This window comes from Cervus canadensis, chromosome 3, assembly GCF_019320065.1.
Source record: "Cervus canadensis isolate Bull #8, Minnesota chromosome 3, ASM1932006v1, whole genome shotgun sequence".
Lineage (NCBI taxonomy): Eukaryota > Metazoa > Chordata > Mammalia > Artiodactyla > Cervidae > Cervus > Cervus canadensis.
In genome coordinates, this window is record NC_057388.1 from 79,932,806 (window position 1) to 79,959,392 (window position 26,587).

The 26,587-nt window shown below is 35.3% G+C and overlaps 1 protein-coding gene across 1 annotated transcript; it reads left to right on the forward strand.

Annotated features, from left to right (window-relative positions):
• The first annotated feature begins 2,689 nt into the window (after positions 1-2,689).
• Positions 2,690-4,084, forward strand: LOC122438574 (dnaJ homolog subfamily A member 1-like). Its single transcript, XM_043463558.1, has one exon. It carries the CDS (start codon positions 2,738-2,740, stop codon positions 3,929-3,931), a length of 1,194 nt encoding a protein of 397 aa, XP_043319493.1. The 5' UTR covers positions 2,690-2,737; the 3' UTR covers positions 3,932-4,084.
• The last annotated feature ends 22,503 nt before the right edge of the window (positions 4,085-26,587 follow it).

The window sequence follows — 26,587 nt, forward strand, 5'->3', positions numbered from 1 at the left end:
ATTCTTAGAGACCTCTCTAGTCTTTCCAATTGTATTGTTTTCCTCTATTTTTTTGTCTTGTGCATTTACAATGGCCTTCTTTTCTCGCCTTCCTATTCTTTGGAACTCTGCATTCATTTGGGTACTTATTTCCCTTTCTCCCTTGCCTTTTACTTCTTCTCTTTCCTCAGCTATTCGTAAGATCCCCTCTGACAACAACTTTGTCTCCTTGAATTTCCTTTTCTTCAGGATGGTTTATACACTGCCTCATGTATGATGTTAGAAACCTCGATCCATCATTCTTGAAGCACACTCACTACCAGTTCTAATCCTCTGAATCTATTCGTCACCTCCATAATATACTCATAAGGGATTATATTTAAATCAAAGCTGAATGATCTAATGGTTTTCCCTGCTTTCTTCAATTTCAACCTGGATTTTACAATAAGGAGCTCATGATCTGAGCCACAGTGAGCTGCAAGTCTGCTTAGGCCACAGCAAAAAAGTTTGCTGAGTTGTGGAAATAGTTCAGAATTTAGGGAAGCTAAGGTGGCAAGAATTCACAAGAGAGTACTAAAAAAAAGAAATCTACACATAGAACTCTGGCTGAGTCTTTTGATTGATATGAAGCAGTGTATGCTTATGAAGAAATCACCTAAACCCAAGACACACCAACAGCAGGACACAAATCCCAGATGTCATTAGGGCGCAGCATAGCTAGAGTGGAAAAAACCTACCAAGATACTACTGATCATATAAAATACACAGAAGCATTATGCCTTAGTGGGGCCAAGTTTTACCTAGGAAAGGTTACACTAGTTTCTGGGAGTTTAAACGTGCAAAAAAAAAAAATCACACATTGAAAGGATCAAATCACTTTTAGGTAATGTAACTAAGTCAAAGCTAAAAATATTTCAAAGAATATTACCACCCTCCCCAATATATCTCACACCCAAATAATGTTCAAGTGTGTGACATTCAATTATTAAACATACCAAAAAAGCAGAAAAATAACAATTATGCACATCAGGAAATAATTCTAGATTTGGAAATTTAAAAAAAAATTATTAGACAGTATAATTATCACAGCTATTTAAAAGATTTCAGTGGTGAAGGTAGAAACAAAGAATACATATGATAAGGAAATATCTGAAAGTACCAAAAAAACACATATCAAACTTAGAAGAATAAATATGTAACATTAGAGAATATCAAATGATATATCAACTTAGATGTTGCATTCAGATAGAAGCTATCCAAAATTTTTTAAAACCCTGAGCAAATTAAACTGTGTTCCATCAATGATCTATAAGTTAGCATTGCTGCTGGTGCTACTGCTAAGTCGCCCCAGTCGTGTCGACTCTGTGTGACCCCACAGACGGCAGCCCGCCAGGCTCCTCCGTCCCTGGGATTCTCCAGGCAAGAACACTGGAGTGGGTTGCCATTGCCTTCTCCAGTGCATGAAAGTGAAGTCGCTCAGTCGTGTCCGACTCTTCGCGACCCCATGGACTGCAGCCTACCAGGCTCCTCCATCCATGGGATTTTCCAGGCAAGAGTACTGGAGTGGTTTGCCATTGCCTCCTCCATAAGTCAGCATTAAGCAGCTTAATATTTGTGTAGGACCCCAGAAAGAGAATTTAAGTGTGTGAAGGGAGCAGAAAAATAAACTAAATCATTGCTTACAATTTTCAAAAATTGACAAAACCCCTAAACATGAATTTCAAAACCAGGAATTTCAAACACCAAACACAATAAACATGGCGAATACTCACCAATACTCACTATGCTAAAAATGTTCAGTGCTAACAATGAAGAGGAATCATAAAAGTGGCTGAGAATAAAGACACATTGTCCAGAAGAGAGACATGTCCAAAGGAGCAGAGGCTGACAGAACAAAAGTAAGCCATTATGTTGTAAAGCAACATCCTTATGATTTTTAAAGAAACTTTCGAACTTACAACAAATAAAGGGGAAAAAAGTCATTGGCTGCAGACCAGGATTTTAAGAAACATGAAGTTCTTCAGGTAGAAGGAAAATGATACCAGGTGGAAATTCAGACCTACAGAAAGAATGATAATTACTGAAAATGATAGATAATGTGGTAAATATAAAACATATTTTATTTAAAGAATCTTACAGAAGTTTAAAAGTTTAAAGAAAAAAATAATTTTAACAAGTATTGGAGTGTGTAGCTTATGTAGAAGTAAAACAGTAGGACAGTAATAGTGTGAGCACCAGATTAGGCAAAATAGGATACTCTGATACTATTTTACCATATATGAAATGAAATATTATTTGAGTGTTGACTGTGATGACTAACACATTATAAGCCCTAATATAACCAATAAAAATCAGAACAAAGGTACAGCAGTAAGAAAAATCCAGTGAAACAGGTAAAGTAGAATGATATAAAATTCAAGCAAAATAAAAAGAAAACAAAAGTAGGTGATTAAAATAGAAAACAGTTACTAATATGATAGGTTTAAATCCAAATATATGAATAATCACACCTTGTAAATGGTTTAAACATCCAAATTAAAAGGCAGAGACTGTCAGTTTAGATTAAAATATTTAAAACAACTGCTATAGCAAAAGGCACAAACATTTGAATAACCAACCCGTTTAAGAATGAGAGAAGGGGAACTTTCCAGAACGCTGGGTGAAAAGCGGAGGAGCGGCGGCTACCCGAGCTGCGCACAGCAACGCGCTCCTTCCCGCTCCCCCACACCGGCATCTGCCCGCTCACCGGCTGTAGAAAATGGTGAAAGAAACTACTTACTATGATGTTTTGGGGGTCAAACCCAATGCCACCCAAGAAGAATTGAAAAAGGCTTACAGGAAACTGGCCTTGAAGTACCACCCTGATAAGAACCCAAACGAAGGCGAGAAGTTTAAACAGATTTCTCAAGCTTACGAAGTGCTTTCTGATGCAAAGAAAAGGGAATTATATGACAAAGGAGGAGAACAGGCAATTAAAGAAGGTGGAGCAGGTGGTGGTTTTGGCTCCCCCATGGACATCTTTGATATGTTTTTCGGAGGAGGAGGCAGGATGCAGAGAGAGAGGAGAGGTAAAAACGTTGTGCATCAACTTACAGTAACTTTAGAAGATTTATATAATGGTGCAACAAGAAAACTAGCTCTGCAAAAGAATGTGATTTGTGACAAATGTGAAGGCCGAGGTGGTAAGAAAGGAGCGGTAGAATGCTGTCCCAATTGCCGAGGTACTGGAATGCAAATAAGAATTCATCAGATAGGACCTGGAATGGTTCAGCAAATTCAGTCTGTCTGCATGGAGTGCCAGGGCCATGGGGAGCGGATCAGCCCTAAAGATAGATGTAAAAGCTGCAACGGAAGGAAGATGGTTCGAGAAAAGAAAATTCTAGAAGTTCATATTGACAAAGGCATGAAAGATGGCCAGAAGATAACATTCCATGGTGAAGGAGACCAAGAACCAGGACTGGAGCCAGGAGATATTATCATTGTTTTAGATCAGAAGGACCATGCTGTTTTTACTCGACGAGGAGAAGATCTTTTCATGTGTATGGACATACAGCTGGTTGAGGCGTTGTGTGGCTTCCAGAAGCCAATATCTACTCTTGACAACCGAACCATAGTCATCACTTCTCATCCAGGTCAGATCGTCAAGCATGGAGATATCAAGTGTGTGCTAAATGAAGGCATGCCAATTTATCGTAGGCCATATGAAAAGGGTCGCCTAATCATTGAATTTAAGGTAAACTTTCCTGAGAATGGCTTTCTCTCTCCTGATAAACTCTCTTTGCTGGAAAAACTTCTGCCTGAGAGGAAGGAAGTAGAAGAGACTGATGAAATGGACCAGGTAGAATTAGTGGACTTTGATCCAAATCAGGAAAGACGGCGCCATTACAATGGAGAAGCATATGAGGATGATGAACATCATCCCCGGGGTGGTGTTCAGTGTCAGACCTCTTAGTAGGCCCATGAATAACACTCACTGCTGGGGTTTTATTGCAGTAGTGATTGAGTGAAGGACTATAATCATAATATGCTCACTACTTGCTTTTGTTTTAATATTCAACTATAGTAGTGTTTAAAAGTTAAATGAAGAATAAACTCGAATATAAAAGCTCTGGCTTTCCTGTATGTATGATGACTTCAGTGTGCAAGATAAGTTTAATACTTGTAAAAACGACTTTAAAAAATTACCCCTAGCATTTGTTAGGCCATACTTTGTAATTGATTTCAGCTATGTACATGGAATAGCTTAGACTGAAATGCCAGGTTATATGTATTGACTTCAGTGTATGACCCTTAATTGTTAAGCTATGAAATTAAAACTGTGTTTAACTGGCAGTCAGACAAAGAAGTTAATGTAGAGAAGTGTTGGTCTGTATAGTTGTAGTAAGTGGGATTCATTGTGATGCTTCTGCATTTATTCTGTTGCCTCAATTGTTATTTGAAGATGGCATGCTGTATAATTTAATTTAGCCTGTGGTATCAGTGATAGAAATGATACCTTTGTAAAGAAGGGGTTTATCATAACATGCTGCTTCTTGAGGGCTTGCACTTGTAGAATTGCATTGCCTTCTTCTGCTGTGCCATCTTTTATTAATATATATAGCTATTGGTCCTGGTTACTTTTTTTGCCACTCCTCCCCCCACCCCACCCCTTTGGACCACAGTAAGCCTTAGAGTAGTGACTTCTGGAGCAGGGCAACTTAGAGGTTAGAGTGATGAGACCTTTACATGGAGAAGTAATTTGCATGTATGAGCTAGGAAGGTGTTCTTGTAGGTATGTTACAGGCCTACTTTAAACCATTTAACTTATGCTCCAGAGTAACTGTAATTTAATGTTGGTAGTATAGCACATTATGACGAATAGCTTTAATTGTATGTTTAAAGTCATGTTCACAAGCTTAAATCTGGTATCAGAATTTAAGCAATTCTTGAAATGTATGACTGTCTCTTTAATATACTGATTACAAAGCAAAAAAAAAAAAAAAAAAAAAAAAAAAAAAGAATGAGAGAAGATACTGTGCTTACATTAGTGGAACTAAAACCAGCCTGGCTATATTATTATTATTAAAATAGTTATATATGATTGGTGGGAGCAGAAACTGATACAATCCCTTTGGAAAATATTTCAGCAGTTTCTTTTCAAGCTAAATACATACTTATCATTTGACCCAGAAATTGCATAACTTAGCGATTTACCCAATAGAACTGAAAATATTTTTGCCAAAAATACTGTATGCAGGTGTTCATATTATCTTTATACATAAACTCCCTCAACTGGAAACAACCAAAATGTCCTTTAAATGATGAATGGACAAGCAGTGTTACCCTCACACATTAAAATACTGCTCCACAGTAAATGCAAAGTCCAGATTCAATTTCAACATGAATTACATCACAAATGCATTGTGTGTAGTAACAGAAAATACATAGTGTTCAGATGATAATGTGTTACTTCACATGCAGTGTAATTATACAACAGCATACTACTTCTTCCCCTTATTTTGTGCTTATGTTGTTGTTGAATATTTTACTTCTACATATGCTCACATATCTGTTGTATAAATATATGGGAATGTTATGGCTGAGTAATAGTGTAGGTGCACATCTCCCTTTTTAAGAAACTTCTGCTGTTTTCCCAATGAACTATACATTTTACATTGTCATCAGAAGTTTGAGAATTCCAATTGCTCCAATTTTTACCAGCTTTTGGTACAGTCAGTGTTGTTTAATTTTAGCTTTCTAGTGTGCTAAATGGAATGCCATCATGGCAAAACTTTGAGTAAGAATAATATATTATTATTAGAAACTACTTGTATATTAATACAAATGAATAATAATAATATTCAGCATCTTTCCATGCGGCTATGGCCATTAAATATAAACTACTAGGTATAGTAGTGAATTTAGCACAGTCACTGAATGTGTGATTGGTATTAAGAAGTACAATTGCATTTCTATGTATCAACAAAAACACATAGGAAAAAATACTGTATACAGTGCCATCAAAGAAATAAAAATACAGTGTCAAGTATCTATAGACTAGGTATAAGGAAATGAATGCAATATCTCACTGAGAACTGCAAAAAGTTGATGAGGGCCAGAATTAGCCAAGGGAATTTGAAGAAGAAAAAGACCAAAGCTGGAAGGATTACATTATCAGATATCAAGCCTAAAGCTATAATACTTTTACAAGTGTTCAACAGAGCATAGAGAGGAAACAAACATTTACAGTAATCTGATTCTCAACAAAGGGAACACATCAGAGCAGTAGGTGTTTATAAAAATATTTTCAGTAAAGTTGCTACATCAATTGGATATACCAGTGGGATAAAAATAAATCTTGGCTTCTACACTATTCACAGTTTTTGCTATTCACACATTGTAAAAAAAGTTCTAGATAGATTTAATACTTAAATATTATAAGCGAGAAAAAACAGAAAAAACAAGTCTTCGTTATCTAAGATAGTAATGAATTTCTCAAGATAAAAACAGTGTTGGCTATAAAAAAAAATGAAACAACTTAATATGAAGAATTTCTGTTTATCAAATAATAGCCTTGAGAGTGAAATAGAAGCAATAGTGTGAGAGAAGATATTTTAATAATATGTCTAGTATTAATTATATAGTATCTATAATATACATTAAATTTTTCTACAAATAAGTCAGAGAAAACCCGATATAAATATGGGCAAAGGATATGATCGTTTAAAAGCTTTTCAAGGAGAGGATATTTAAGTGGCCAAATAACATGAAAAGATGGTCTACTTCATACAAAGCAAGTGAAAACTTCATGGTGATACCTCTCGATACCCAAAAAGATGGCTAAATTTTAATTAGACAGTGAAATCCAAATATTGCTGATAAGGAAGAACAAACCAAATTCTCATATACTGCTGGTGGGAGATATACATTTTGTATAACTATTGGTCAATATCTGGTACCGTTGAACCACTTTATATGTATACTTCATAGCCTAGAAATTCCACTATATGCTTATATACAGAGTACTAAAATAAAAATAGAATAATCCTGTAAATTTATCAAAATCTTCAGAGCAAGACTACCTGTAATAATAATAAAGGCTATTGACAGCAGACAGAAAATTAAATTCTAGTCATTCCACATAATAGAATGTTATATAGCAGATAGAATGGAAGATCCACTATGTGTAGGAATAAAGTTGAATCTCATAAACATAATGTTGAGTGAAAGAAGCCAGGCACAAGACAGTATCTTATGATTTCATTTATAGGAAGGGCAAAAACAGGTAAAACTAATCTATGCTGTTAGAAGTCAGCATAGTGGTTACCCTTCAAGTGGTAGGAGTGCCTCAGAAAGGAAACACTCAAGGTTTTTCTTGAGCATTAGAAATATTCTTTGTGTATGTTTTTACAATGCAAGGGATGATTTGCATGGGTATGTTCAGTTGTGAAAATGTGTCTCCTCTTTTCTTTCTCCTCCAACTTTTCTTCTGTTTGCTAAAACAGAACATCCTATGCAGTATAGAGGAAAATGCAATATGACCTCCTACAGGACATTTGAACATGAGGCATATTATCTGGCAGTGGATTAGTTGGGCTGTAGTGGACTATTTGCTGATCCCTTGGGATATCAGCTGTGATTGTCTTCCGTAATTCAGTTCATTCTCAGAATCACTGATTAGTGGCTCCACATTCAAAAATAGATATTAGAGGGAGAAAAGCCATCTTAAAGCTCTCAATTTTTATCTCAATTATTATCAGTTATGATGCCTAGCTCTCTGGAATTAAATTTCTTTGTCATATGCATCGCTTCCAGGTAGTTCACTACAAAGTATCTGCATCATAAAACAATTAAAATCATGACTGAATATATGCAGATATTAAGTCTGAAGCATTCAGGCACTTACAGGCCAGTTATCTGGCACCATTATATTCTTGAATCACTAAGTTTTTAGGGTATATTTTAATTATCACAGGTAATTAAAAATTATGCTATCCAGATAAGATTAAAAAATCGTGGCCTATATTACATGGAAAATTCCTTGATACTCTATATTAGGTTTGCAGCGATGCACACATTTCAGTATCATCCTTTATTATTCTTTGAAGTGCTCCTAGATATTGATTAGTTTGGGGTGTTCAGTAAATTTAATAAATAAAAAATATTGAGAGACATACTGCTGCGGTAAGGAAATTTCCTATTTATATACGCATTAACTTAAGTTATGGAGTAATGGACTCTAGTTCGGTTCAAAGGCAAATCAATGTCATGCAGAATGGGGCAGTAAAACTGTGCCCCATAAAGCTTTTCCTGAATATCAGCCAAATCATGGAATATTTGGCAGAATTCCTAGAGTTTTCTTGCAGAATACAGCTTTAGAATTTCTTTAAATGCTCATAAGCACATTTAATGTACATGTTGCCAGTAAACTAGAAAGCTTCAATAACTTTTCATTACCCTGATATTCAGAAGCCAGTCATTATTGTCTCCATCAGCTCCAAACATTTAGATCAGAAAATAAGTTTTATTCTCTTAGAAAACTAGTTTATCCATGTCATGAGAGTGTACGGACTACCATAGTGCTCCCGTGGTCTGGTCTGAGTAGTCTGAATGAAATGTGGAGATTACTTAAAGCAGTGAGTGGCTGAAGCTGAGAAGAGGTGACAAATGAGAGTTGAATGGATATAGATTTAGAGCGTTAACTCTCATTTCCCAAATGTATGAGGCAAGGAGATGCAGATGCATAGAAGATTCTCAAACAACATGGAAATCCAGGACATTAAACAAAATATTTTAAAGAATTTTGAAGAGAACTAGGACAGTTGTTAAACCTACTGGGCTTAGACACCCAACAAGAGTATCCTCAGAGAAAATGATGGGTTTTAAAAGTGGAATCAGGCGGAGCAACAAAATTTTCATGATTGGAAGTGAGGAATTTTTAAACCCTAGACAGTTGTAAAGAGCTGACTCATTGGAAAAGACCCTGATGCTGGGAAAAATTGAGGGTAGGAGGATGAGATAGTTGGACACCATCATCAACTCAATGGACATGAATTTGAACAAACTTTGGGAGATAATGAAGAACTGAGAAGCCTGGTGTGCTACAGTCCATGGGGTCCTAAAGGGTTGGAAGAGACTTAGCGACAACAGCAACCACAGACACTTGGAAATATTTTCATGGTACCTCTAGATGTTGCTTCTTCATTTATTCATGCTACTATTTATCCAACCCTGATTTCTTTTTTCTTTTTACATTTTGCCAATTTATTTCCAGGAGTTCTATCTGGAAAAAAATTGGAAATTGTGTCTTCATTTCAATGCCCTATGTTCCAGGGACTTATCTTCCTTTATATTACGTGTTAGAAATGGTCTCTTGCCAAATGGTAAGTAATTCAATCAAAATGCCTCAATCTAAAAAATAATTTTTGAACTCCTCTAAGTGGAAAGTTGAAAGTAATAGTATAAAATGGACCTGATGCAGTTTCAAAGTCCCAGAATCTGATTCTCAATGTCTCTTGTATCAGCTATAGCATTTTAGTATGTAGTTTTCCTTTTCAGAAAATATTTCTCCTTGTGATCTCAAGAGGGCAGCAGCAACAGCTGCTCCAGACCTCACAGGAGATGCAGGAATTGAGAGTGAAGGAGAGGTGGATTTTCACAAGAAAAAAAAAAGGGGGGGTGTTATCATAAGATCTAGAGGGAATGGCTACTGATTTAAAAAAAAAAAAAAAAAGGCACCCTAACAACAGTCACAGAGAGCATACTGTAATTCAAATGAATTCTTGGACTTGCTAATTTTTCTGTTCAGCCTTTCCAAGTTTGTTTTTAAGCTCATATTCTGTGTTAGATTGCACACAGCAGTAACTCCTCTCTGGTTTAAGGGCCTTCCTCATGCTCCTGGATTTCCTCTACCTCTCAGCCAACTCTTCCCTTCGCTCTCAAACTCCTTGATCCTACTGCCCTGCTCACCATCATTAACAAAATGTTGATTTGCCTGGCAGATTCTACTCCAGCTCTCCAAAGCTGATCAAATCTTGACTCAATGGTGTCTTTTGCATTAGTCTGTTCCTGTTCATTTGGAGTTGTGGTTTCCTTTTCTATTCAAATCCATATTTCTTTTCATAAAAATATACCTTTTTTTTTTTAAACGTCTTTCAGTTCATTCTTTGGTTTTAGGCCAAGAAAAAGAGACTATAGTTCTATCTACTGCTCAGATTTTCACATTTTGGTTCTGATCCATAGCACTGAAAAAAACACCACATTCCATTATCATCCAATCCTCCTGAGTTGTGAATTGTGGATTCTTTCTTACTTTCCAAAAGTACTGTGGGTTTTCTTTGTAGAGGTGAAACCTCTGTTTTCATGTACTGGTAAAAAACAATGCTATTAATTGTGAAAGTATCTTTTCATAACATTCAATTTATTGCTTTAGCATGTTTATTTACCCTTTTGCATATACATGTTTTACTTTGAAATATGGCTTTCATTTATATTGTGGGCTAAAATTATTTCTGTAGGACATTTTAAATTATAGTAAATGTCAAGAAATGTTATTTTTAAATTGAGGTACAAGTTTTCAGGAAAGTAGCCATTTTTCAAGGAAAATGTGTTTAGTCATGTAAATGTAATTGAATTGTTATTATACTTTAGTTATTACCTAAAATATTTGTGTTTGAATTGTCACAGATGCCACTGAATAATGATATTTAAGTTTTTTGGAAAAAGGAGAGATGTGCTTCCATAAGTTCTTTTTTAGCTGGTGTTCTATATTCTTTCCATGTTTGTTCAACTCTGGAGTTCCAGGACAGTTTTTATATCTGGTATTGTGTTCCCACAGCAGGTGGGAGTTCAGCCTACTCATATAGGCGACATTTGTGTAGCATTTAAAGCTCAGCTGGTATAATTCACAATATTCTACAGTATAGTTTCTCTTCGTGCAAGTATAGTATAGAAGGCACTTGCCAGAAACACTTAATAATTACCTGAATTTTTAAAAGCACAAGCAGCTAACAATACCATTGCAAGCAAGTATATAGATAATACATACTGACTAATCCACTTCTGGCAAATCTTCAAAGACCCCAAAATAAATGAATAATAAATGGAGAGTCTATTGTACTATTTTTAGTGCAGATAGGAGAAAATTTAGTAAGAGTTATTAATGACACATGATTACAACCAAAATATACAATTATATAATCCTTTTACAGTGTTAAAATTGGATAAATTATTGGCCATTTTATTTAATGAAATTTCTAGTTAACTTAGAATTAAAACATTTTGAAAAGTATTTCCTGTAAACATCATGTGGAAACAGAGATTTAGTAGACTCTAATTTCTATCTAACTCTAATCTCTCTAAACTGGAGATTTCAGAGCAGAATATGCCAGGAGTTCATCTGCATGGTTTATTTATTTATAACAACTATAGAATCATGGCAAGTTTTTTCTATCATGAAGAAAATAATCGCTATTTCCTGATTTTATAGGAAGTATGTCGACAGCCCATAGTTCATCTGTGGTGGAACAGATACATTGTTCTGCTATAAAAGACACGTGATGATTATAGGTGACTCTTTTTTTTAAAATTTTATTTATTTTTATTTTTGGTTGTGCTGGGTCTTCTATGCTTTGTGCAGGCTTTTTCTAGTTGCGGCAAGCTGGGGCTACTCTTCATTGCAGTGCATGGGCTTCTCATTGCTGTGGCTTCTCTTGTTGCAGAGCATGGGCTCTGTAGTTGCAGCTCGTGGGCTCTAAAGCCTGGGTTCAGTTGTTGTGGCAGCCAGGTTTAGTTGCTCCATGGCATATGGAATCCTCCTGGACCAGGGATTGAACCTGCGTCCCCTACATTGGCAGGCGGATTCTTACCTGTTACATCACCACAGAAGTCCAATCATAAGTGTACCTTAATTGTCTTATACAATTTTACTATTTAAGCTTTTGGGAAGTTGAATATTTGCTATTAAAAATAATTGATGAGTGAGTTTTGAGAGCCTGTTGACACAAAATCCCCATCTGTTCAGTCGGGACCACCAGACTTTTCTTTTATTCAGCAAGGTTGAATCAGCCTAGCAAAGATGCTTACTTTAGGATGAGAATAGCACTCTTCTCCCTGCTGCCCTGTGAGAGGAGAGTGTCAAAACAAGCAAACTGGACCATGATAAAATAAAGTACTCATATAAATTTTGCCTCTGTCATGTTATATATAGATATATAGATATATATATAGTCAATCAATGTAAAGTGTCAACAACTTAGTCACATCACTTTTTTGATGCATATCAGGAAATTGCTGGTTTGAATTGCTTCGGTTTTCTTATTCAATTGGTGATTTAGGAAAAGACAACTTAAAAGGAGCAGCACATTGACCTGAAATATATTTATTTCTGCAAAGGGAAATGGAAGGCAAAGAAATAAGAAATTGAACAAAAATAAAATTTTGTGAACCCTAATGGGATTTTTAAAAATGAGCCATAGAAGGAAGTACTGGTAAAATATCATGTAAGTAAAAATAATAATTCATTCTGCTTGACAAACATCTTAGAGCAGCAGATGAAAATGTCTAAGTATCTAAGTCCTTATGTGTATTTACTCATTTTAGTGAAAGCATATTATTCCCATAGAAACCAGTAGCAGTAGAGTTACTGTTAAAAATCATTCTGTGAATAAAGACCAAAGGAATGAAAGAACTATCTGTACTTTTCCAGGATACTTCCAGAACTTTATGGAAAAGAGATGAAAGACGTGATAATCTAAAGCCAATTAGACCCTGTTAAAATGCATCTCTCTATTACAGGTTAATGAAAGATAGACAATTATAGCTGATTTGACTATGCAATGGAACCCCTTGCAGTCTTTTTGAAGTGTTTGTCAACACTTCAGTGTGAACTCCTCCCAATAAACCATCTGCTTATAATCTACTTGAATCTCATTACCAGCAACGTGTACCAAATCAGTGGAACAAGCAAGAGGATTTATGTGATCTGCCTACTGAGATACTGTACCTCATATTTCTTAACAAATCACCTCTTAATAGTCGCATACCTTATTTTTATTAATGGTGTAGCTGTGTCTTTTTTATCTAGAAAATAAACAACATGGCACTGTGAAATCATGATTTGCCGAATCGTGTAGAAATGTACATTCTTTCACTTACGTGGTTCCCAAGTACATTTGAGCTGTGTCAGCTGGCCCATTCTGAACTAAAATGTCAATACCCCTACCCATGTCCTTAAAAAAAAATTCAGTCTTCTACAGCTTAGTTGCCATATTCAAATGCAATGAATCACTGTTTACTGACCTAATTCTCCAATGTTGATTTTTGAAAGCACAGTGCTGTTTTGGTTGCAGCCATACTTTAGTTGGTGTCTTTGGTGGAAATCGGTTTCCTTTATCTCCATGAGCCCATTGTTTCTGTATGACTCTTGTTATCATACCATACCCACTGCGGGCATGGAAAACTGATGATCCCTGCATACAGTGATTTGAATTTGGTAGTGCTTGGATTATTAAGGATGGCATGGGCAAGATAGGTGAGGCAATGAAAGCATAATTTAAGTTTTTTGACTCTAATACTTGGTAGGTAGTTCACACACAGATTCACACTCCTGTGTACATCAGTGGTATAAGTAAATATGAGCATTCTCAGAGATCTTTTACAGAGGTTCTTATGTGCATTTATAATTACAACATCTGGAGAGGGGTTTCTTTTTAAAATTTTTATTGGGGTATAATTGATTTATGGTGGTGTGTTCATTTAAAGTGTACAACAAAGTTAATCAGTTATAGATATATCCACTCTTTTTAGATTCTTTTGCCACATAGGTCATCACAGGGTACTGAGTAGCGTTCCCTGTGCTCTAGAGTAGGTTCCTATTAGATATCTATTTTATATATAGTAATGTGTATGTGTCAGTCTCAATTTTGCAATTTCTCTCTCCTTCCTACTTTCCCTGCTGGTTATTATAGGGTTTTTATTTATTTACTTATTTATTTTAAGAAGAGGTATTCTGGGGTTGTACCCTTAAAGATCTAGAGATTCTGGATCAATTAACTGTGACAGGGTCTGACTATCTATGTTTCTAAAGCTCCTCAAATGGTCCTTGTGACTGTCTACAACTGGAACCATATTTTAAAACCAAGTTTTATCTAGTTAACCTAATCCTTTGGTTCATCTAGTATGTGTGTTTGATGTTTAGAATATGCCAGATTTCTTTGCTAATTTGACAGAAATTGTCCTGCTACATGGGTTTATGATGTTAATTATTCTAACATGAGATGGGAGGATGACTGTTTAATTTTATACAAACACATGGAAATAAATGCATGTGTGTGTTTCCCTTCAAACAATATCTACTTAAAAATTAATTTCTCAAAAATCTGAAATTGTCGCTGGAAGTGAACTTAGAGAAAAAATTTGACCATGTCTAATATAACATTGCCAGACTCTAACTCTGACTTTTCCTATTAATTCATATTTAGTCAGTTGATTTAACAAATAATGTATGTAACATTTACTATCTGCCAACATGTTTCCCTAGCACTTTACAAATGCTGTCTAATTTGGTTTCCAAAATAACCTTATAAAGTAAGTGCTGTTTTAATTCCTGTTTACAGATGAGGAAACTGAAACACATAGATTATTAAGTGGTTTTTACAAGTCACAACAGCTGATGAATATTAGAAACAAGGGATAATCTCTGTTCCTGAGTTTAAACTCTGCTATATGCTAAATTTAACTTCAAAACATAGATGGGCAACTTTATAACATTGCAAAGATTAATACAAATTTACTTTGGAATGTCTAAAACATTTGTCTTTTAAAATGAAAATTGCCAGCTTGCATTTAATTTATAAATTAATAGAATTTAAATACATATGATGGCCCTACCAAATGATCAAAGCTGTTTTCATAATTCAGGTGTAGGGATTCAAAATTATAACAAATACTACAGTCAATGCAGAAGGGTAAGATCTGACTTACTATTTTCATCTCTTTAGAAATTCTAAATGAAAGGTAGATTTTCATTCTCAGTGGTCAGTAATTGATGTCACTATGATCAAACTGCTGTAAGTTAATGGAGACTCAATGACCTTATTGCAGCATCAAAAGAAAAGAGCTTTTTATCCTCCAAAATGATACTTCTACTTACTTTGTTGTTACTGTTTAGTTGGTAAGTCGTGTCCAACTCATTTTAGCCTGTCAGGCTCCTCTGTCCCTGGGATTTTCCAGGCAAGAATACTGGAGTGGATTGCCATGTCCTTCTCTAGGGAATCTCCCCAACCCAGGGATTGAACCCAGGTCTCCTGCTTTGACAGGCAGATTTTTTTTTTTTTAAAACCACTGAGCCACCAGGGAAGCCCACATAAACTTACACTATGATTCAGATATTTCTCAGAAAACTCTGACATCTAGAATTCTTATTAGTTATTAAAACTTATCAGGTAAGAGTATAGTTATTTGCATAATTTAGGTTCATGATCATTAGAATCCAAATTGAAAATAGATTTTCTTCTCCCTTTCCCAATTCAATTCTATACCCAAATGTATGTATTTTGAATTTAATATATATTTTTCTGCAACTGGAATTTTTTCATATAATGATACTGGACCATTTTCTTTGCCAAAGTGTATAGATGTCTTATTCCATGTAACTGGATCCTTATATTACTTTGAAATGTATCATAGTTTATTACCATGAAAAATAAGTTCTTGTTTCCTAATGTAGTGATGATGTATATAGGTGTTAATATTTTTCAAATGGCCCAGAAGAATATAGAATTAAAAATAAAAGCCTTCATCTATGTAGCTGAAAAGACAACCAGTACTAAAAGTTTCAGTATGCAGGTCAGAAGCAACAGTTAGAACTGGGAATGGAACAACAGACTGGTTCCAAATAGGAAAAGGAGTACGTCAAGTCTGTATATTGTTACCCTGCATATTTAATTTATATGCAGAGTACATCATGAGAAATGCTGGGCTGGATGAAGCACAAGCTGGAATCAAGATTGCCGGGAGAAATATCAATAACCTCAGATATGCAGATGACACCACCCTTATGGCAGAAAGTGAAGAACTAAAGAGCCTCTTGATGAAAGTGAAAGAGGAGTGTGAAAAAGTTGGCTTAAAGATCAGCATTCAGAAAACTAAGATCATGGCATCTGGTGCCATCACTTCATGGCAAATGGATGGGGAAACAGTGGAAACAGTGGCTGACTTTATTTTGGGGGGCTCCAAAATCACTGTAGATGGTGATTGCAGCCATGAAATTAAAAGACACTCCTTAGAAGGAAAGTTATTACCAACCTAGACAGCATATTGAAAAGCAGAGACATTACTTTGTCAACAAAGGTCCGTCTAGTCAAGGCTATAGTTTTTCCAGTAGTCATGTATGGATGTGAGAGTTGGACTATGAAGAGAGCTGAGTGCTTTAGAATTGATGCTTTTGAACTGTGGTGTTGGAGAAGACTCTTGAGAGTCCCTTGGACTGCAAGGAGATCCAGCCAGTCCATTCTAAAGGGAATCAGTCCTGCGTGTTCATTGGAAGGACTGATGCTGAAGCTGAAACTCCAATATTTTGGCCACCTTATGCGAAGAGCTGACTCATTTGAAAAAACCCTGATGTTGGGAAAGACTGAAGGCAGGAGGAGAAGGGGACGACAGAGGATGAGATGGTTAGATGGCATCACCAACTCAATGGACATGAGTTTGGATAAGCTCCAAGAGTTGGTGATGGACAGGGAGGTCTGGCTTGCTGTGGTTCGTGGGGTCGCAAAGAGTTAGACACAACTGAGCAACTGAACTGAATGTCTGTATCTATTATTTTATATATGTGTGTGTGTGTGTGTGTATAGCTACCTTGAAACTGTTTGCTTATCTATTTTTAAGAGCATTTTTTGATGTACCATCATGAATTAGAACACTTTCATTAATTCATATTTCCTACTCTTTTCACATGTACAATAGGGGTATTTTTGTAATTACCTCATGTTATTTTCATGATTGAACTTTTACATTAAAACATTTCTTGATTTGCAAACTGTAAGCAGGCCTTGATGCCTATGTAAAATGTTGCTTTAGCAACTATTCACATTTATTCCTCCATCCTCAATTTTTTCAGGTTTTACTGCATCATTTCCATGAACACACAATTCTAGTATTTATTCTTAAAAAAAAAAAAGGTACTGTTCATATCCTCACTTTTCTGCTTACTACTGTGTTACACTTTTTTTCTGTTTTCAGCAAGATTCCTTCAAAATAGTTGATTATAATTTCTGTCTTTTCACTCAGTTTATTCATACTCATTTTAAAGCATTCAATCTGATTTATTTTTTAAATCAAAAGGAATCAATGCTAAGAGGTTGATATGTTTATATTTTTTAATGATTACTGATTTCTTTGAAATTACTTGATAGATTTTTTTCTTAATCCATAAAAGTCTATGGTTTTTAAGTGAGTGGTGCATCTATTCATATTAATTATGATTGTTGATTTATTTGGAATTATTTACACTGTATCTTTCTATGTTTTGTATTTAACATTAATTTTGTGCTTCCTTCATTAACCTTCCCTGATTTCCCTTACACTGACTGGATTTCTTTGACTTTCATTTTTCTTGCTCTGTTGGTTTGGATAATGTATACATCTACACATACTTTTAGGTTTTTTCCCTGAAATCTTAACACAAAATACATATATATGCATATTTTCAGTAAATTAAAAGCTTGCCTTAATTTTTTCAACTTTCTCTTTGCTAATTTAGATATTTCCAATATCTAAACTTTTAATTTAAACATATCAAATTGGATTATTCTAATTACAGTTTTTAAATTATAGTTGTAAGGATTAGCAATATACTTTACTGATTTACTTGCTTGTTCTCCTTGGAGGTCATTACTTTTTTTTCTGTGCTGCTTTTAAATTTTCTTTCTGAAATATATTCATCCTCTGAGAGTTTCTGTACTCTCAGATAAATCAAAATATATTTATTTTCCTAATCAATAACCAGTTGTTATTCCCTTGTAGGGGCTTCCCTGGTGGCTCAGATAGTAAAGAATCTGCCTGAAAAGCAGGAGACCCTGGGTGGGGAAGATCCTCTGGAGAAGGGTGTGGCAACCCACTCCAGTATTTTTGCCTGGAGAATTCCATGGACAGAAGAGCCAGTCCATGGGGTCACAAAGAGTCGGACATGACTGAGCAGCTAACACACACATTCCCTTATACGTGATGATCCTTAAAGGTTATCTATATTTTCTTTTCTCCCCCTATGTTTTTGAGTATTTTTGCTTGGAGATCTTTTCTACTCCATGAGATCTTCCTTCTTGTTTTCAAGATGCAGTCTGGCTTTTATTCAAATATTTAATCATAAATATTTTTCTTTTTACAGAGGTCGTCTGTGCATTTGAAGTCAGCTAAAGTTTTGAGAATATTTCAGTGACGTGTTCTTGCATTCATGGTTAGGAAAATATTCAGAGAAGGTAATGCACCTTTTACTGTGATACAATCTTACATCATCAAACACACTCAACATACTGAATAAGTTTCCCTGATAATGCACAGCTTACTGAACTCTTTCTCTTTGTACAAAAAATGCTAGAAAATTTATTTCTTCTGAAGGAGTTAAAGAGCCAGGAAGCATTTTTTTCAGATATCAGTGTCCTTTCTTGAAAGATAACTCTTTTGTCCTCATCCTCTAAAAAAATAAGCTGAGGAAACTGAATTAAATCACCTCCCATTCCTAGTCTCATTGTCAACACCATTTCTCAGTTTCCTGAGTCTGCAAAAGTCAGTCCGTTAATCACTACCTCTTGTCTACCTAGTTCAACAAATGGAGGAAACTGACCTTGTTTCAATCACCTGAATCACCGATTTATCTTGTATCTCCTGGAAATACCTACAAGTACTGTAAGACTTTTCTTTGGTCTAGGATAAACATGTTACTCAGTTCTTTAACTTCCTTCTCTTATTGCATATGGTGTCTTCTGGATTCTCTTCACACTGAGTCTCTATCTATGTATAAGCATATATGGCAGAATGTATCAGTGTTCCATAGGATTATATATTTTAGATATATAAATATATACAGAAAATATTGTTTGTATCCTTAAAGTCCCAAGCTCTGTTCCAGCTCACAGGTTTGCTTAATTTATTCTCCTTAAGTGGAAATCACCCCCTCTCAGAGAAAGCATGTCACTTGAATTACTAACTATACATTTTCAACTTAGAAATATTCTGATTCTTTAACTTTTCTCCTACCTTCTTCCTATTGTTTATTTTATTCAAATAATGCTTTTCTTTTTCCTTACATAATGTTTATATAGGAGACCTGTGTACTCTCTAATACTTCAACTGCTTTTCCTCTCTTCTTTCTGTGGCTACAGTTACCTTTACAGATAATTTTTCAGTAATGGAAAAGATAATACAGCCATGTGATCCTCCACATCTGTGTTTAAACTATTCTATTTTTACTTAACATAATAAAACCACGTAAATGTTGTCTGAAAATATTGTAGCAGTGTCTGGGGATGATGCAAAGCTACTCAAACGGGTTTTATATCGACATCTTTGTGATAAGGGAAAGATTAAAAATTGAAAGAGGCATCCTTTTAATTTTTGCAAGGAATTCTTTAGGCAAAGAGAAATATGCTTACATGCTTGAAGTACAGTGCCCAAAAATAATTATTACAATAATAACTTCATTAAAAATAAAAATGAGCTCATTTAATTGAATTACTTTTAATTACAAATCAGTTAGAAACACATCCAGAAAGGTTATGGCATTTTTGGGCTTCAGGTTAGATAACTCTCAGGGGAGAGAAAGCTCATTAACAGTTCCCTATTTAAAGATGAAATAAATTAAGAGCTAGGCTTGTAAAGATTTAGACAATTTCTTAAAACATTTTAAATAAAATATTTAAAGGAATGAATGTGAAATAAATTTTTTCAGGATTCAAGGTTAGAATATAGTTCATATCCAAACAGTATACAGCTATGTAGTATAATTCCTAATAAAATTTATTTTTAAATTTTGCAGGTTTTTTTTTCATTAAAATTACATCTTCTATCAATAATCCCCAATTGTCCTGCAGTTCAGACTTTGCAACAAATTTAAGCCCTCTCTGTCTGTTAACACCTCAAATACTGTTTTCCATTTGTGTGACGCTGGTGAACTGACAATGTATGTGTTTCCTGATCTATAATTAGATTCGTAATAGCATCTGTTTCTTGGTTATCTTGAAAATTAAATAATATGTGCAAAGTTCAAATTGAAGAAAATTTAGTAATTTTAGTGGTTGCTGCTACTGTTATTACAGTAATAGTTGCTAGTTAATAGCAGTTACTAATAATTAGGCAACAGAGGATGAGATGGTTGGATGACATCACCGATGCAATGGACATGAACTTGGGCAGACTCCAGAAGAGGACGACAGACAGGGAAGCCTGGCATGCTGCAGCATGTGGGGTCACGGAGAGTTGGACACAACTTGGTGACTGAACAACAACAGTAATTACTATTATCTTAGCTTTCTACTTGTACATTTCCCTTTTTGGTTTACATGTAAAGGACAGTTTATCATCTAGAGCTCCAGTCACAATCCACAATCTCCCTCAGATTCTTCCCATGTATATCTCTCCTCTAATGAGGCTGCATCCTCTTGTAACTATTTGATTATCTGCACTTCTGTCATACAATTTTTCCTCTCTACTACTTCTTTCTAGTGCTTTATTTGTGGAGACTGTACAACTGAGAATTTAAAACTCATTGTTAACTCCTCCCCAACATACACACACACACACTTCATTTATCTTCCACGATTTTTTTCTCTCTTCTGAGAATCACTACCTTTGAATGCATGTGAAAAATGGTAGGTAACTGAAAGGTCAGTACTTTGTCTAAAAGAAAAAGCATCAGCAAACAGCCAAAGCAGGTTTGGTTTGCTCAGTTTTAGTGTCATAAAGACTGATTTTTCACTCATTGGATTGACTATAAGAAAAATTTAAAGCACCTTCTACCATTTCCCAAGGAGTCTTTTTATAATGAAAAAGAGGGAGAGAGAAATGAAAAGAAACAAACAAAAAACATGCTGGTTAATAAAGGGAAGCTCAGTAAATTCTTCATAATAAAATTCCTGGGCGTTAGACAGGGAAGCCTACAACAAGATTCTGACATTATATAGTTCTCTTTATTCTGATTATTTAAAATTTGGTTTTCATCATTTTGTATGTATTTACTTTAGTGGCGTGGTAGAAGATAAAATATTGGAGGTTGCTTGTTCTCAAATACTGTTTAATCCTCAAGACTTAGTAATTCTGTGTAATAATAATTCTAATTCTGAACTTTTGAGTCTTAGAAAATGTCTAAGCTTGAAGAATGTATTCAGGGGTGTGTGTGTGTGAGAGAGAGAGACTCTAAGTTTTAAGTTCTGCATATTCACATTTAAGAGAAGAATAGGAAATAAAGAATGAAAAATTTTAACAATTTTTGGTTTATTGGCTGGATCTCTTTCAGCAGGCCTTTCTCTGATGATGTATATATTAATTTTCTCTATTATTTTTATATACTGTACCTCAGTTTAAGATATATATAGCTTGAATCAAATTGTTTTCTGTAAATGAAAGCAACTGTGACTTATTCCAAGCAGAATGTGTGATTTCTATGGATTAAAAAATACCTAAGGCAGGACAACTTTTAGCAGAAACATAATCTTGTTACTCAATTGATACTACACAGTCCTGCTTTCATTAACATGTTAAAAAGGCAATGTTGGTAAAGTATCCTTTGTGTAGTGTTAGAAATATCCCAAAGTGGAAAGGGCCTGGTCCTGTTCATACCATAAACATGCTTGGACAAAAGTAATGCCAACATATTTTAAAAGGCATCTGATAACATGTAGACTTAAAGTAGTTGCCAATAATCATTAAGTGGATTTATAGGTTAAACAGCTGGATTATCTTAAAGATATTTGAAGAGAAAGTGTTAAAGTAGCTACATGCAACCCTAGGTTTTCTGAATTGTCAGAAACCTGCATATGTGTTTGTGTGTTGTGTATGCATGCTAAGTCACTTCAGAAGTGTCTGACTCTTTGACACCCAGTGGACTGTAGCCTGCCAGGCTCCTCTGTCCATGGGATTCTCCAGGCAAGAACACTGGAGTGGGTTGCCATGCCCTCCTCCCCGAGAATCTTTCCAACCCGGGGATCAAACCCACATCTCTTATGTCTCCTGCATTGGCAGCCAGGTTCTTTACCAGTAGCACCACCTGGGAAGCCCACAGTACTCTAAGATACAATTAAATGTTTTATAAAATAAAATTTTAGCAACATATACTCAGGAGAACAGCTGTCTACAATATCATGGAATTACTATTTCTAAAGTAGGTCTTTTTTAAAAAATACATTTTTATGTAAGTTAAATTCTCTTTGTAAAGCATTAATGGAGAAACATTTCTCCAAATCTACCACCTAGCTATACCCATCATTAATATTCTTCTAAATAGACTTAATTGCTTAGAAGAATTTTAGATTTACAGAAAGAAATGAGACAATATAAAGAGGTTTCTCATATGCCCTATTCTTAGTTTCCCACATTATTGGTATGATACATTTATTAACTTTAATAAATTATTAGTAACTAGTCTGTCTTACTCAGCTGTCCTTAATTGTCACCTAATGTCCCCTTCCTACTCCAGGATCCCATCTAGGATAACATATTATAATTAGTTGCTATGTCTCCTTAGACTTCTGACTCTGACAACTTCTGAGATTTTCTTTGCTTTTGATGATCTTGCCAGATTTAATGATTACTGATCATATATTTCATATAATATCCATCTATTGAGATCTGTCTCATTTTACACTATGAGTATGATTTGGGGGAGGAAGATCACAGAGGTAAAATGCCATTTTTATTATATCACCTGAAGGGTACATACAATTGATATTAATTATAACTGTTAACGTTGACCTCAGTCACCTTGCTGAGATGGTATATGTTAGTTTTCTCTACTGTTAAATTACTCTTGAGGGCTTCCCAGGTGGTGCTAGTGGTAAAGAACCCACCTGCTAATGCTGAAGATATAAGAGATGCAGGTTCAATGCCTGGGTGAAGGAAGATCCCCTGGAGGAGGACAGAACAACCCACTCCAGGATTCCTGCCAGGAGAATCCCCACGGACAGAGGAGCCTGGCGGGCTCCGGTCCACAGGGTCACAGAGTCGGACACGACTAAAGTGACTTAGCACACAAGTAAGTTACCCTTGTTCCCCCTTACATGCTACATTCTTGAAAATGAAACTCACTCTAGCATGCCCACACTTAAGATGTAGACAATTATAACTCTTTGAAGATGTAGAGTGGACATAAATTACTTAGAATTCTGCAGAGGAAATTTTTCTCTTCCCCATTTTTTACATTAATTTATGTACATCAGTATGTACTCATGGAAATTTATTTTGGCAAACACTTTTCCTGCTTTAATTGATATGATCATATGGTTATTATTCTTTATCCTGTTAAAAAAAGGTGGGTGGATTACATTATTTCATTTTCAAATGTTGAACCAGTGTTGAGAACCTTCAATAAATCTGACTTGCTTGTAATATATACATTTTTGTGTATTGATAGATTCAGTTTGCTAATGTTCCATTTGTTGTTCAGTTGCTAAGTCATGCCCAACTCCCCTGTTCTCCATCCTCCCCCTGAGTTTGCTTAAATTCATATCCATTGAGTTGGTGATGCTATCTAACCATTTCATGCTCTGCCACCCTCTTTTCCTTTGGCCTTCAATCTTTCCCAGCATCAGGGTCTTTTCCAATGAGTCAGCTCTTCACATCAGGTGGCCAAAGTATTGGAGCTTCAGCATCAGTCTTTCCAATGGATGTTCATTGTTGATTTCCTTTAAGATCGACTGGTTTGACCTTCTTGCTGTCCAAGGGACTCTCAAAAGTCTTCTCCAGAACCACAATTCAAAAGCATCAATTCTTCAGCACTTAGCCTTCTTTATGGTCCAGCTCTCACATCTGTTAATGACTACTGCAAAAATGATAACTCTGACTATATGGACCTTTGCTGGCAAAGTGATGTCTCTGCTTTTTAATATGCAATCTAGGTTTCTCATAGTGTTCCTTCCAAGGAGCAAGCAAGCATCTTTTAGTTTCATGATGGCAGTCATCATCTGCAGTGATTTTGGAGACCAAGAATATAAAATCTGTCACTGTTTCCACTTTTTCCCCTTCTGTTTGCCATGAAGTGATGGGGCAGGATGCCATGATCTCCGTTTTTTGAATGTTGAGCTTTAAGCCAGCTTTTTCACTTGGCTCTTTCACCCTCCTGAAGAGGCTGTTTAGTTCCTCTTCATTTTCGGCCATGAGAGTGGTATCATCGGTATATCTGAACTTGTTGATATTTCTCCTGGCAATCTTGACTCCAGCTTGTGATTCATCCAGTTGAGCGTTTCACACAATGAATTCTGCATAGAAGTTAAGTAAACAGAGGGACAATATACAGCCTTGTTGTACTCCTTTCCCAATTACAAACCAGTCCGTTGTTCCATGTCCTGTTCTTACTGTTGCTTCTTGACTCGCATGTTTCTCAGGAGACGGGTAAAGTGGTCTGGTATTCCCATCTGTTTAAGAATTTTCCACAGTGTTCCATTATTTTTAAAAACATCAGGCCTGGTATACTTTATGCTATATATTGATCAAAAGATTGATTTATATAAATTGATATTAAAATAGTTCAAGAATCCTATGCTATACTTAAAATCATGTATCTTTAATGTAACATCAGAAAATAAAGTAAAAATAAAGACATTGTGGATGTTCTAATTTAAAACACGTTTTGTGGTGAATAAAAGGTTATTCTATGGATAAGAAAAGTAATTACGGAACACATTAAGACTGGAATCCTTAGGTAATGTTTAGCTGTTTATATTTTAAAATCAAGACTTTACTAAGTCCTTAGGAGTCTTACACAGCTTTTAAATTTTTTTCTTTTTCATCTTCAAATTCTTGATAGTAATATTATTATTACAGTGTAACATCTTATAACATCTGTAGTCTGTTAGGTAACCATTTATATTTGTTTATGTTAAATGGACTCATATTTGAAGTTTTTTTTTTTCTTCTTGATTTCTTTAATTAGACTATTTCTTAATTGGTTAGAATTTTACCTTCGATATATCAAGGAAGGCTCATGTGTGTTCTTGCCGAGTTCTTCGATAGTTGACACTGCCTATTAGCTTATATCCTAAACTTGGTGGTTTAGTTGCTAAATTGTGTTCAACTCTGGCAACCCCATGGACTGTAGCCCACCAGGCTCCCCACCAGGCTCCTCTGTCCATGGGATTCTCCAGGCAAGAATACTGGAGTGGGTCGCCATTTCCTTCTCCAATCCTAAACTTGAAAACATCTAAATTGCAGTATTCTTAGGGTGCACTTTCCATTTTTCCAGCTTTCCAGCTCTGTTTTTAAGTATTTTATGGTATGAGAAATTTTTAATTCTTTGCTGACTGGTTCTCCTTTATCCAAGATTTTTTCCCATTTGGTGGCTTTCCTCAAACTTGAAGTTCTGTAATGTTTTTCTGTATTATAAAGGATCACAAAGATTGTATGTGATTATGTCATTTTTGCCTTGTACAAAAACCTTCTGTTTCTTGCTGTTTTGAAGTTTATTTTCCCAAAAGCTATTTTTGTCCTTGATCTGACTTAAGTCTGCAAAGCTACATTTATATCCCATTTTTTCCCTTTACATTTTCTTAGAGATACTGTTTTTAATTAAAACATTATTATACTATTTCAGTGTTTAAACTGTCAGAAATTTTCTTCTATTTCAGCATCATACAGAGTAGTCTGCATTATGTGTAATATGATCCTGATCTATATTTACATTAATTAGTTTGCATTGCTACCAGTCTGTTTCTTCTTAGTTTTTTTCTTGCTTGGGCAACATTGTCCACATCTTTTTTTTTTTTTCTCTTTGACATATCCTCACTGTAATCCCATCATATCTATATTGTTTGTTTTCCTGCTTTCTTACTGTTTAAACCTGCCATTTCCAGTTTTAACCACATATCTGTAGCCTGAGAACATGGCAGGTAAAGGAGAAAGCTCAAGTGAAGCATGTGCCCTCCTTGTTAGAAAACTCAGACTCTGTTTTGGAATCTGCAATGATGTTGAATGCTCATGTGATGTATCCTCAATGCCTGCCATGGAATCTGGCACATTGTAGGTGCTCAATAAATGATTGTTGACTAAAAGAAGGAATGAATATCTTAAATCAAAACACCTGTCATGTAACTAGATGGTTATTACCCTTCTGCTACAGATGATTGCCCCTATTCATTATATTTGAAATTCACACTTCAATTAAATTAGGAGGCTCATGCAACGCTATGCAAAACTGAAATTGACACACTGTCACATTCACTCATAATTTATTAGCCCAAGCAAAGCACATGGCTGAGCCTGATACTGGGGAAGAAATATATTTGCCATCCTTCAGTTCAGTTCAGTTCAGTCACTCAGTCGTGTCCGACACTTTGAGACCCCATGAATCGCAGCATGCCACGCCTCCCTGTCCATCACCAACTCTTGGAGTGTACTCAAACTCATGCCCATCGAGTCGGTGATGCCA